The following is a 14,412-nucleotide window of genomic DNA, read 5'->3' as shown; positions in this document are numbered from 1 at the left end:
GTTTCATTTGTTTATATATTGGTTACCTTTTTTTTTTTTAAATCAAGTTCAATTAGAGGCAAAGTTTTATCAAACTATAGAGGTGACTGGCACACCATAAAACATGATTTAAAAGTACACATTAAATAGTAAAGAAAGAAGTAGCACTGAAAGAAACACTGACACGTGACTGAAGGGGTTTACACAGCTTTATTGGTTTTGTTATGTAAGAGCGAGATGTAAATATTGTATATTTTAACTATAACTTTGACGTATTGACACAGAATTACAAACTGTACCTGGAAAAAAAAAATATTGACCAGTATCGAAACTAAAAGATTAAAGATGTTCCCTGAGTTTAATAAAGTCAATACCAATGATTTATTAAATATATATTTCTATTTCTTGGTGGGTTGAGTCGATGTTGGGTTTGTCTCATTATTAAAAAGAGAGATAGGGGAGACTCGAGCTTCACAATTTGCTCCATGAGAGGTGCTTGAATTATGCATTAGCATTCAGCAGAAGTAACTGCTGTTTTGACAAGAGTGCTAAAACGCCTGCTGGCTCTTCTTGAATCTGTCAACAGACAGAGTGTATTGTGCAATACACAGTCAAGAGTGTGTATGTGTGATAGTGAGCAAGTGGGACTAGATTGAAGATGCGAGATGCACACTAGACCTTTACTAGAATAAAAATGATTTTCTAAATAAGTACGGACAGCAAACAGCAGGTTTTTTTTACATTGAATCTTAATGCACAGCTACGGTAGACTATGCAAAAAGCTGCATGTCTTGGATATTCGAATACACAGTGGCCTGCATGTATGTAAAAATTAACTTCCATGTTGAGGAAGAACTTCAAATCAAGTGCATATTCTGAATGTATATGCTTATCGGTTCGTATGATTTTATATTAGCAACATTTGACTTTTCTCTGTGGGAGGTTAATTAATTGTGTGTATTAAGCTGATTCATCAAATATAACAAGTGAAGACGGACCTAATTGGATTGGCCAAAGACTAGTCTAACTTGCGTTTCGAGTCTCTGTGAAAGTGTCAATGGCTTGTTCTTTATTAAAAAAATGTTGATTGGAGAAGATGAAAGCATTTGTACCCTAAGTGTTAAAGGGGGGCCTTGACACTTCAGTTCGCATAATCCAGCCATGTCCTTTGAATGGCCGGAGGCAGTCGTTACAAAACGTTTATTTTTAATCATATGATGTTTCATAACCACGTCGGCTTTCTAAGAATAGTTTCTATTCGCAGTTTATTCAGAAAATATGTTAGCAATCAATTCTCCAACCTCGGTCTGAGCTACAATGCATCTGTAGAGGGCGATCGACTGCTTCTCTGTCATGGGAAGGTCGCCTGCGTGCTGATTGGCTGTCGGGGCGTCGGGGCGTGGCTTGCGCGGAGGTTTTTCAACAAAACCAAGTAGCGACGCGAAGAAAGTTTCATTCAGTACTGACCAGAAAGATAATAGACACGGATCTCTTGATTTACTGTCAATCTTCGTAGCGCTTAGTACTAACAGCATACAGCAAACTCAAAAACAGCTCAGAGCTACACTGCTTTGTACGGAAAAGGGCTTTAGAAGAAACTTCAGCTGTAGCCGGTTAATTTCTTCATTTGGATTGAATCGCAGAGACTCTATAATGGATCTGATGTGGCTTTTATGCATCGCAGCGAGTATCTGCGTTTCGCTCGCCTCTGCTGAGAGACACACTGTTTTCTGGAATAGTACCAACCCCAAGTAAGTCAATTATTTATATGTTTACCTTTCCCTTCTTTTAATATGTGACAACGAGTATAAAATAGTTTGAATACTGCTAGTTATTAGTAACTTTTTATTTATTTATTTATTTATTTATTTATTTATTTATTTATTTTGCAAACCCTAACACTGTATGACTTTTTTTTTCATGGTCGAAGTAAATTATAACAACATTTTTATTTTTTTATCTTCGTGTGAATGTTTCTGTGCGTCTCGTGCGGGTTTTATCTTATGGTCGGAGTTAGAGACTCGTGCTTGTTCGTGTCCGCGTTTTGACGTTGTGATGTTGTTACATCTTTACCTGTAACGGATTGCATAATTCAGACACTCTTATTGCGTCATAATCTGTCTACAACCCATCACTGAATGTTTGTTTACCTGTACATGTACATGTGATGATGAGCAAATCTGCCTCTGAACAAGAAGTGATGCTTGCTGGGTGTGTGCGTGCTCGTCCCCGTGCCTATCTTAACAGTAACAGCAGTAGTTATGGTTATTATCTATTTCTGCAATGTGGTGGTGATAATTCGTGTTGGGGAAAACCCGAAGGGGTGAACAAAAAAATACGAGGAAACTGACAGGACTTTTTTGACGTGAAGAACGTCAGCGAGGTGTTGAATGTTGAGCGTCTTTCCTGACTGAAACGCGCAGAGCAGAGATTGCAAAACTCAAAGACGCGAACGAATCGATTCTGGATCTTTATAATGATTCTGTTGAACCGACTCACCGAGCGCTCGCGATTGACTGAAAGGAAGAACTTTTTCAGAGGCGCTACGCAAGATGGTACAAGGTGCAATTGTTTTTTCGAGCGTGTGGGAAATGTTATAGCAAAACCTAAAATATAACTAAATATTAAAATATTAATGTTGTGTGTTTTGAGAATAATACAAGAAATAGGCCTGCTTTAATAAAGTAATTAAATGAAAAGAAAAAAAAAACGTATTTGAATGTTTCGTGATTTGTTCAAATCGATCAAGTGTGTCAAAGCTAAACCTGGCAAAAAGGTAGGAACATACTAAGTTTCAGCAGTGATTTTTGTCGTCTCTGAACAATTGGTGTTCAAATTTTCAAGACTCCAAAGGCAGTGAGACTGGATTGGCTGATAACAAAATGAAACCTGATTAAATAAAGCATAAACACACACATTTAACCCATTGACTCTTCTTAAAACAATAAGCATTTTCTCCAGCAAATGTAGCTTAATGATTACGTCAAAGTCCAAACAGCAGTGATAATTTTATCGCCTGTGTAATTCACGTACTTGCTATTTTTACTCCATATCTTAATCTTTCCCTCCTTCTATCTCTCTCTCTCTCTCTCTCTCTCTCTCTCTTTCTCTCTGTGATCTAATCCTGTTTTCATAGAAATACTAGAGGGGCTGGGGAGATGCTGTTTTCCTGCATTTCTTTCCTTCTATATTTCTGCATTTCTTTGTGCATTTTCCTGCACTCCTTCTTTCTTTCTTTCTTTCTTTGCATCTGCAGGTCTGTCTGCAGATGCAAGATGCAAAATTTAATCCATTAAGCATATAAGGAGGTTGAGTGTGTGTGTGTGTGTGTGCGTGTGTGTTTGGGTGTGCATGTAAGTCTTGGGGGAAGGTTGACTTCAGGGTCGACAGACCATTGCAGCTGAGCCTGTTTTTTTTTTTTTTTTTGTTGGTCGTGTAAGTGTGCATGTTTGAATCTGTTGGAGCGTGTTCTTGTTGTGCTTGCAGCTGCTTGCTGAAACACATGTGTTGTAGTGTTACTCAGTCAATAGTTGATCAACTGGAAGGTGTGAGCTGATTAAGGAGTGTCCCGGTTGTAATCCAGCCCTTGTTTATGATTTACTGACTCACTCATATATTTATTAACTAAACTTCCTCTATTAAATTCGCTATTCACTCCCGTAGAGGCTGTTTTTCTCCATGTTTAACCACTAGTAATAATAGTTCACCCAAAATTAAAAAGTAAATAATTTATTCACCATAAAGTGAAGGAAAGCAATGTATCATTATCATAAAACAACTATATTCCAAGATTTCTGAACTCGCGTGATAGTTTTGTGTGAGGAACAGACTCTGAGGGTCATTATTCGCTAAAAAATGTTGACATCCATCCTAGTTTTACTTTTGATGAAAGTTCCACACATGAAGCCAAAGTCCGTGAATGAATCATTCGAATGGAACTTTTTCAATGAATTCTTCAATTCACTTTAGAAAACTGGTCTGACCGATCCGTTCATAAATCTCATACTTACCAACTCTATGATCTGGATTGTCACTCAAGCCACTGCATAAAAGCCAGGAAATTTGGAATATATGAATCAGTTTTACTATAATTTTTTTATGCTTTTCGTAAGCCCGCATTTATTGTAATTGTACAGCAAGAGCAGCTTATCCACTATTTGCTTTTTCTCTTTTTATATCCCACATACGGGGGAAAAACGTTATGGTTTTGGATCAACTTGAGAGTGAGTAAATGATGACTGAACTTGAGTTAACTAATCTTTTAATATCACTTATGGATTCTAAAGCTTTTCTGTAATTGTTGCTGTTGTTATTTTATTAGCACTCAAAGGCTTATAGAGATTTCTTCTCTTTCTTCGGCCTCTCTTTCTCTCCTACCTGTCCTTCCCAAACCTCCTCCCTTTCCTCTGGCTGTGTGCCCCGTACCGCATGGTTAACTGGTACAAAGTTCAACCTCTCCTCTGCTCCTTTTTGCTTTAACTCTTTCCCTCGTTCGTTTCGCTCTGCCCCTATCCCATCAGTTCCCCCGAAACTCTCCGACCTCCACACATTTTGGTTTCTTCTCCGCTTGTCCGCGATCACCCCATTGTGTTACTGTTTCGCCCTACAAAAAAGGCCTTTTACATGGTTTAATTCAGCCAGAAATGGGGCTTTCTTGGTTTTCTACCCAAAATGTCCCATTCACTGGTATTTTTTTCTTCTTCCATGGAACAGGGCTTTTTTTTTTTGCTTGTGGGGTTTTGCCAGCTAAGTGCTTTTTTGTTATACGTTCCAGCCAAATTAGCACGCTCCCACAGCAGATCTGCAGTGGAACAAAACCAAGGGACCAGTGTGACCAATTGCAGGCCAGAGTTCACAGCCGAAATGAAGTGGCATTCATGCGGTGTGTCTGTCACCGTGCGAGTCTGTAAATGTGTGCGGAGAGGAGAAGTGGAGATAGAAACCGGTGATAAAGTGCCATTTTGCTTTTGTCCGCATGTCACTTAGCATTAAACTCATCAGATCTGTGTGTGTGTGTGTGTGTGTGTGCGTGTTCGCTGACTGTGAGAGAGTGAGTGATGAAGTGTCATTCACTCTCTGTAGTCTGTCACTCTCTCTGGTGGTCTTCAAATAGGGAGGCCGCCACTCGAGCCCACCTCTCTCTCGATCTCCCGTCTGCCTTCTCCCTCGTTCCCTCTACCTTTTATCTCAGCCATACACGCCAGCGCTTTTCATCCTTTTATTCAGTTCCTGTCCTTATTTCCTTTCCTTCTGTGAAAGAAGGAAGAAAAAGAGGTGTTGATTTTTTTTGCTTTTCTTTATCGGGTTTGGCAGCCATTACCACCGGAGCCCGTCTTGATCCCCTTTTCTGCCCCCTTTCACCTTTTCCATACCTATTCTGTCCATTCCCTGAATTCTGGCGATATCTGCAGCCGTCGTTCACAAGAAGCCCATTGCGAGTATGTTTTCCAACTGGTTTAGTACACATTTCCATTTAAACGGTTAGTTCATCCAAAAATTTTAATTGGCCTTGTGTCGCTCTCAATTCATAAGCCTTCCGTTCATCTTTGAAACGGAAATAAATATTAAGCAAGTGGCATATTTGATTAACTCTTATGTATGTACTCCGATCAGTGTTTAGGTGTGAATAAAAGCCTAAATTAAACGTGTTCATCACACAAAGCGCTCAAAATAAGCAGCTTAATTAATGGTATTTAGTTTTTACGAACTTTTTAAAGCCCTTCCTAAATGGAAGGACCGAAATCTTTCATGTTCCATTAAAAATGTCTTCATTTGTGTTTTGAAGATGAAAAGAAGTCCTATGGATTTGGAACGACTATCTCTTTAAAACATTTTTAAGATATAAACCCATTCCACAGAATTGACTTTTTTTACTGCTTCCGTCGCTTTTCCAGATAGTAATCGGCTCTTAATCTTTCTTCTTGTGAAATTGATTTTGTGTCTCTTTTGCCGATTGCTGACCCATGATAATCTTCTCCGGCGGTCCTTACGCGTTTAAGCATCTACATGCTTCTACATCTACATTATATAATGTGTGAAATATGTGATGTTTGTCAAATCCTGAGAGGTGCATCGTATCGCGAGTTCAAAAACATGAGTGAGCAAATGAACTCCGGCCAGAGGTTGAGGAGACGGCCTTTTCCCTCGTCGAGCGTGAGTTTCCTGACCGAGTGTTTTTCCCGGGAAAATGGCACATCCTGCGCGTACAATAAACAATACCTTTCTCACACACTTGCGCACGCAAGCGGCCCACTTCTTACACAAGTCTCAGATACACACACTTCCTCGTACGCCTGCATACTCTGTAAATTATTATTCACACGAGTTAAAGGGCTTGAGAAAGTGATCGTTTTGTCTACGCCTCACTATAGGGGGGAAAACATGCGCCTATGCGCCCGCCTCGCATTTGTCACTCGTGGCTTTCTCACACACTTTGTTTCAAATGATTTGTTCATTTCACCTTCAATAATCTAGTCTTTCTGTTTTATCATACCGCTGCTGTCACATTCTTCAACGATTCCCAGAATCGTTCCTTTATGTCCCTTTCACCTCATTTTTAACCTCTTTTGATGTTTAATCAGTTCCTGTCATATTTAAGAACACCGTTCGATCTTTTAACAGGCATTTAACAGCGCTTTACGATCACAATATTTGTCGGGGAAGTGCTGTTGAGTTGTTGTCACAGTCTCAACCCCATGTGGTTTTTGTCTCCGCACTCTCGTTGTTTGTACTGTTCTTGAATGGACTGTTTTTTTAAGATGAAGGTCTATTCCCACGACGCGTTGCACGCATTTTATTACGGGACGTGCGGGAGACCACTCCCCCCTGCAGGATGGCTAATTCCTAAACAATGCAAGGAACTACTGAAGCCATTTTCATAGCGATATGAGTCGCCTTGTGTGCTTCTCGTTTCCCTTCACACCGAGGGCTACCATGTTTCTTAAATTTATGTAATTCATTTATCTTAAAGAGGACATCAGGGCTGAGCAGAGCCAGTTGGTACAGCTGACCGGTCTGTAATTAGTGACAGATTGGACAAATAAGGCTAAGTCAGCTTTTAAGACGCTCCGAATAAAGAGTTTAAAATGTATACAGAGCCAATATTGTTTTGGTTTAAAAAAATGAAGGGAACATTGCAGTAGGTCTTTATCACACACTACCATTTCTTCACAAAAGAGGAATGAGTTTGAAAAAGCAAATTTGACAACTTGATCAATGGTGCTCAGAGACAAATGACTGAGCGATTTGAAGGGAAGGAAAAAGATTGATGGGGATAAGATGTATGTAAACAAGATCGATTGAAAAAGCCTGGTGTGGAATATGTTACGAATGGGGGAACCGGTCAGATTTGGTTGCCATGGCAATCGCAAGGGCCAGAGTTAGTGTCCACAAGCATAGGTCACTAACCAACATGCCTCAAATTCCAGCGAGCTGCTCTTTGATTGGTCGAGAGTGCCTGGGGGGCGGGCCAGAGGGAGAATGAATGGGGGATCAAACAGGCTTATTGAGTGGTGAGAGACGAACCGAGAGAGTGGACAGAGATGGATGGATTGAAGAAAAGATGAAAGAGCTGGTCTGGTCCGAGTCAGGACGAGGACAAGCGCAAAAGCGGCCCGTTCTGGTTTATCAAAGGATTCCTTGCTTTCTTTTTTTTCCCATTCTTTGCATTCTTTATCTCTCTTACACCTGCACAGTACAAAACATTTGGTGTGTGTGTGAAAATATAGGCAAAACCTTCCTTTCCAAACTGAACCACCTCACCAGTTCCTTTCCCTTTTTCCTTCTTTCACTCTCTTTCTGTCTCCCTCCAGCCTTTGTTGCTTTTCCAGCCGAACCGCTCCACTGTAACGCTCCAACTGTGTTTCAGAACAATAAAAGAGCTTGCTATGGGCCCCTCATCTCTCTCTCTTTCTGCTTGCATTAAACTGAATGAGGCCCCTGGCCCCTCAGCAACCTAGGCCGGGTAATCCCGGAGCACAGAGCACCCGATGATCCTGCCACACTGCATTCCGAACCAGTCACCCGGAACAACGCCGCCTGCATTAGCGCTGAATTAAAGCGACAGGGGCTAATGACACAGTAGTTTTACCCAGCCAACGCAGGTGTGCGGGCAAGAGTGAAGGATGGATATTTGAACAGAGCCGGGGTCAGAATTTCATTAATTACCGTTTAGACTGTAGTATCAGGTGGTGAAAGCTACAAAAGATCACAGATCGAATGACAGGGATGTTGGCGGCCCTATTGTTGGAGCGAGTGCATATGTGTGTGTGTGTTTGTGTGTGGGTGGGCGTTTAAATACCTCAGACCTTCTCTTTTAAACAGGTGAATGTGGGAAGAATGTTAACTTATTAATCAACTTCCATGCATATGTGTGTGAAAGTGTGTGTCTGCGCTGCTGACTCTGAGTATTTCCTCACCCTCACCCCCCCCCGCTGATCATCCCCCCTTTCTCTGAGCTCCGACATTCCAGCAAGTGATAGAGTGTTGAAATGAGAGAGGGAGAGGGAGGAGAGACCAATTGATAGACAGACTTAGAGGGGCTAAAAAAGAACAACAAAAACAAAACTTTGAACTAAAGATTAAGAGACCTGAAATTAACCCAGTCGCCCATTTGGCATCAAGCCAGTTCTTTCTACTGATCTTTCCACTACTATATGTACAGGAAGATGAGTTCAGGATGAAAAAACGTCAGCTATTTGTATTTTACGGTAAGCACGGACGTGACTCACAAGCAACCGTATCTGCCAGGTTTCACTGTTCAGAATTCAAGCACAAAGTTAATTCATTAAAAAATTTTATTTGCTCAGTAGATAAGGATAGAACAGGGTTGTAATTTTGTTTTCTTTTTATAATACTTATATATATATATGTATATGCAAGATTAAAACTGAGAAAATAAGAGCATTTTTAATGTTTCAGCTGTCCCTTTGTTAAACCCAAACACTACTATTGAGCCTCATTTGAAGCCTGGAACACAAAGCATAAATGATTTAGGTTCATCTGTGGATGCTCAAGATGAAGTTTGACCCAGTATGTGTGATGAATGATGCAAGAATGAGCGAATGGCACTACTGTATGAATAAAGGCATTGATAAAGTAACTGTAGCGTTTGAAAGGACACTGGCGCGGGAGCACCCGCTGACCCCTGTATTGAGACGGGGTCCATCCCCCACTGCTTTCTCCCACCCTTCCCACTGACTCCCAGCCCCCGGGGGCCGAGGGGGGAGCAGCATAATTGCCCCCCTCTGGGACCACTTTAATTCCAGTCTTTGTGTTTTAATTGCCCCCCCTCCCGACCCCCTTTTGATGAACACATTGGGGCCATACCACAAACAGATTTTAATCAGGGCTTTAACGGGGTGTGTGTGTGCCGGTGTACCAGATGCCTGCTTCCAAGCATCTGGTGACAACAGTTAAAGAATGCAAGACATGTAAATTATTATTGGTGGTGAGGTACATTTGCTACATTCATCAAACAAAGATGCATCAGTGTGTGACTCCCGTTTACAGCCTCCAGAGAATTGAAGTGTGTGACTGGGAGTGCTAAGTTTGGCTTAGCAGTTCTGTATGTGTGTGTGTGTGTTTGGATCAGCAGTGAGTGAAAGCAGCAGGCCAATTAAAAGGGCTGTGTGTGTGTGTAAGACTAGAAGAGGTCTGGAGCCAGATCGTCTGTCCTAAGACCAAGGGGTCCCCCCCATCAACAAACAAGAAAAAGAGAGAGCGAGGCAGACTTTGGAGACTTTGATCACTGAGCAGACGTGTGGATGTTGTCACACACCGACTGAAACACCCACTCTGGGAAATAACGCTACTGCTGTTTCCAGCAGACAGGGAGGAAAGCTGAAATTCTCCAGAAGTTAGGAGGATCCCAGATAGTGCCTTTGCACTCTCTTTTTTTTTTTTTTTTTTTTTTTAGGCCCTTGAGAGGTTTGTGTTCCAATATTTCAGCGTCAACTGATACTTTACTCCATTAGCAAGAGTATTACACTTTCAGAAAAAAGAATCTGAGGAGTGATTGCTCGAGCAAGACCCACTCCCATAAAGCTAGGGTGTTCTGGGTGGTTGCCAGGGTGTTGCTGTGTGGTTGCTAGGGTCTTCTAGACCGCTACAAGGGCATTTGGAGCATGTTATTGATCTCATTGAGAACAATGCATGATACAACCTTGAATGAAAACATCTCAACTATACCGATGAAACGTCAGAAGGAATTCTCTAATCATTTAGTCCGCTTAAACCTATTTTTCGATCAAATGCATGCTTTTAACAGCTACCTTCGGCTGTACATCACAAAATGAAAGAAATGATTGCTCACTGCATCCATTTAATCACAACTTTAAGGGCAAGCAAGCCTTAACAAGATCATTAATAGCAAATTTCAGACTACTTTTTTAAAACATTTTTAGAGCACAAACTTGATCACCATCCAAAAAGTTGCACCCGGGGATCCCAAAAAGTTTTTATAGATGATTTGAGGCCTGCCTGAAATCGAGCTCGTAATGAAAAAGTCTGAACCTGAGCCGGGCTCAGAAACAAACATATGGAAGCTAAAGTGGCATCCGATGATGGATGGATGAATAAATAAGCGAGGGCATTCTTTCTACCTCTGGCGTTCTTCTATCAGTGGGCAGCACGTAAACAGAGATAGCATACTGCCAGAGGAGCTACAGGAGCAGAACCAAGAATGAAGCAAATGCTGGAGAGAGGGAGGGCGTGGAGAGGAGCAGACAGGCAGACTGTCTCCGTCGCCTCCCTCCGTGTGTCAAATGAAAGGGAGAAGTGTGGCGTAGACAGGGTGTGTATGACTCCGTCAACCGGAGTGTGTGTTTTTATCTGTAATGAGTAAGGGAGTGTTGACGAAACGCAGATTTATTTCTCCATTTGTGTTTGTGAGTTTGTTTCTGCAGATAGTCAATAGTCATCAACTGGTGATGCAACCTGACAGATTGCTAATATCTTTGCGTAAATAAGACTCCTCTCATGAGACAAACGAGATCAATACATTGCGCACATTCACGCCAACACGGCCATGTTCCTGTCGACTATGACCTGTTCTCTGACTGCGGCCAGCGTGTGGTTCGATCAGTGAAACCATGTTCAGAATAATCTATATTCATGCATCTGTCTGGACTCTTCTTCTGCAAAGAAATCAACATACTCATCTGTCTTTCCATTGTTCGCGGTTTTTTGTCTTTTCTTCCCCGTCGCCGTCCCTTTGTGATTTGCCGTCTGGTCGTCTTTGAGATGGTATGGTAGATCAATGCGAGGGCAATTGAAAATGTGATTGCATCAGGCTTGGCATTCAAGTCAGACGCTCCTTGAAAGTTCTCTAAATGAGGAATTCTTGTCACCGATGGGACAGACATCGCTGAAGTTTGTTCTCATTTTCGTGTTTTTCGTTTTCTGCAGGTCTCTAACGTGACATTGTCTTGAATTTAGTTTTATAGGTTATTCTGTGTTTATATTTTTACACAAAATATTTACGAATATCGCTCATTCTTTCAGGTTCCAATGGGACAACTATGCGGTTGAGGTACGCTTAAATGACTACCTGGACATTGTTTGCCCTCATTACCCACTGGGTGAAGTGCCCTCACAGGACGCCCAGCGCTATGTGCTCTACATGGTGGAACGTGAAGACTACGACGCCTGTCGCCCACAGTCCTATGACCAGATGCGCTGGGAATGCGGCCACCCTTTCGCCCCACACGCACCCGAGAAGTTCTCTGAGAAGTTCCAGCGCTTCACACCATTCACTCTGGGAAAAGAGTTCCGGCAGGGAGAGAGCTACTACTATATCTGTGAGTACAGGCCTTATAAAAGTCAGCATGCACTTAAGTTATGAATGTTGCATTTATGGTGGATCGTTTTGAAGAATGGTTAGGGGTGGAAATGCTTTTGAACATCCGAAAACCCGTTATAGATTTATTGCCCCACAAACCATGCGCCGAATGCTAAGTCTGTGAGTCATATTTGAGCCCTCCTTTAGCACCACAGTAATGAATACATTTCATTTCATGTTGTGGACTGCTAAACTGGCAGCAAAACCGCTACGTGTCTTTCTGGCATCCCCATAGGCTATCCTTGGGGAGTCGGAAACACAAGGAGAGCAATTCAGCCAGCGTGTGGACTGGAATATGGAGGTCTAGAATTAACAATGGCGAAATTCGCCAACCCAAATTAAGAGTCTTCTAGGAAAAGCACACTGCTAAAAAAGCTAATTGTGCAAACATTGGGCAATCGAAGGTGGAGCGTTTCGTGGATAAAAATGCATTAGGTCTGTTTTGACAGTGCGGTCAGCTAATGTCATCTGCAGTTAAATCAAATTTTTACTGTCACAGTTTAAAATGTAGCTCTGTGAACTCTAGTGGTAGTGTGCCGCCTTAAGATTTCGAGTACAGCTCCACAAGTGTAACAGAAGAGATCAAACACAGGTCACAGGTCCAGATGGCGAGAAGTGGATTAGCCACTACACGTCTAACACTATTAACCTCCTTTGTAATTAACCTGTCTGCTACTCATTTACTCATTTACCCCTCTTGAGTTATCCTTTTATCTCCCTCAATCCTGATGGTCTTTTTTTTGCCTCACAGCCAAACCACTGCATCACCACGGAGAAAAGTGTCTGAGACTCAGAGTGGACGTAGTCGCCAATGATGGTGAGTATTGCCGCCCTGGTGGTGCGCAGATGAATTGGCAAACGTTAAAACCGCATGTTTCGGTCGATATGTGTATTCACTAGTGTCTGTTTCCATTCAGGTTCTCAAGAAGCCAGGGTCGGCACGGGAGGCGGAGCTAAAGTGGGTGCAGGGGGAGGAGCTCACACACCGTCTAATCGGTTACCGGCAGGTATGTTCAATTTAAAAGAACATTCGTTTAAAATATAAATGTTTGTAACATTAAGCATTTTAAACGCTGCCAGTATGAATGATAAATGGCTTTAACTATCTACTAAATATTTATCGCTTCCCTATTACAGATGATCCTGTTGTGGCTCTTCCTGAAGTACAGAAAAGCATGCGGACAAACTCCGCCATTTCAATAGCATCCTGGACTGTTCTCACAACCCTACTCCCTATTTTATTATTGCTGGTCTTACAGTGAGATGAACACTGGACTAAATTACACTTACAAAAGACTACAATGACAGCGGCCTGTGTTGACGGAAGCACACAGGGGTAGCTCTTTACATCTCAGTGCTGGTCACTGGGAGACCCGTACAGGAAGTGGAGCTCTCTCACACCGCTGGTGCCGGTGGAGAAGCGTAACTCTAATGAAGAGGGCTTTGAACTTTGGACACTTAAAAAAAAAAAAAAAAAACGAGACGTCAGTATTTTTCTGGAAATAATGTTCATGGCAAAGGGAATCTGTTTTTTCCCCTTTCCATTTTTTGTTCCTCATATTAACGCCGGACTACACAAAACCTGGATAAGAACAAACTGAAACAGTATAGCATGCATTTCAAATATGGACCCCTTTATTCGAGAGTCATGATGAGGGGACTCAAGTCAAGAATGAGCCAAAGACCACAAAGCTTCTCGTGAAGGAGCGGAGCGATCAAACCTTTTCATTGTTTTCTCATGTTTTGTTGATCCAGAGAGATAATTGAGTTTCGTATTAATTTATGTAGCATCAGCTCAGTGGGTTTTATTCTCACGACTTTCTCACGATTTTACAAGACTGTGTGCTGTACCTGGATTTAAACCTGGAAATTCAGCACAGAACACACGCAAACCCCTTTTCCACTGAAATGGTGCCGGTTCCTGTGATGGGACGTCCGAGGAAGTAAATAGAGTATGTCAGATTGAGCGCCGGCACCCTATCAGCTGAAAACGGGGGCATCCGATACTGTTTACCAAACCCACTGACACACTTCCTTTCACAAATGCTGTGTTGTTTATGTACAGTCGTTGTTTAGAGAGTTAGTAAATTATTAGGTGTGCTGCAGAACAAATTACTGTATATAGTGAGCAAAAATGTTTACTGTGTGATAGAGAGAGAAAGGGAGAGTGAGCGAAAGAGGGAGAATCGTTGGATTCGTGTGTATGCAGATGAAAGACAGGAAGAAAAGCTGGCAAAAAAAGGAGAAGTTGATATGTCCAGAAACGCACACTGCCTCTCGAATGTGTGTGTGTTAACAGAGGAGACGTGACAGTCTGTCCCGGGACGGTGGGTCAGATCAGCACCCTCAGCATTTAAACTGCCAAGCACAATCAATGAGAAGCGCACAGACACACACACACACACACACACACACATTACAAACAGAAAACAGGAAGGCAACAGAAGGGTTTTAATGCAGAAAACAGCCCAAGTAAAGTAATTCAACTGATTTGTATCGATAATTGAACGATACTAAATAAGGCAAAATATTAAGAATATATATTAATAATCTAAAGTTTTGGGGGTATATGGAGTTGCCCGTGTCTAATAAAA

At 41.9% G+C, this 14,412-nt stretch overlaps 1 protein-coding gene across 1 annotated transcript; it reads left to right on the top strand.

The window, feature by feature from the left end:
- Positions 1–1,438: 1,438 nt before the first annotated feature.
- On the top strand, positions 1,439–14,410 carry efna1a (ephrin-A1a). The gene is made up of 5 exons (XM_043217531.1): positions 1,439–1,730; positions 11,482–11,777; positions 12,570–12,635; positions 12,736–12,825; positions 12,956–14,410. Exons 1-5 carry the CDS (start codon positions 1,633–1,635, stop codon positions 13,078–13,080), a joined length of 675 nt encoding a protein of 224 aa, XP_043073466.1. The 5' UTR covers positions 1,439–1,632; the 3' UTR covers positions 13,081–14,410.
- The last annotated feature ends 2 nt before the right edge of the window (positions 14,411–14,412 follow it).

This window comes from Puntigrus tetrazona, chromosome 19 (assembly GCF_018831695.1).
Source record: "Puntigrus tetrazona isolate hp1 chromosome 19, ASM1883169v1, whole genome shotgun sequence".
NCBI lineage: Eukaryota > Metazoa > Chordata > Actinopteri > Cypriniformes > Cyprinidae > Puntigrus > Puntigrus tetrazona.
This window is presented reverse-complemented; position numbering and strand designations above follow the sequence as displayed.

Excerpts from the sequence above, each read along its gene's own strand:
- efna1a (XM_043217531.1), top strand. The coding sequence starts at position 1,633 with ATGGATCTGATGTGGCTTTTATGCATCGCAGCGAGTATCTGCGTTTCG. Across the intron at positions 11,778-12,569 it reads AGAGAGCTACTACTATATCT|CCAAACCACTGCATCACCAC; the intron begins GTGAGTACAGGC and ends TTTGCCTCACAG. Across the intron at positions 12,826-12,955 it reads GTCTAATCGGTTACCGGCAG|ATGATCCTGTTGTGGCTCTT; the intron begins GTATGTTCAATT and ends TCCCTATTACAG.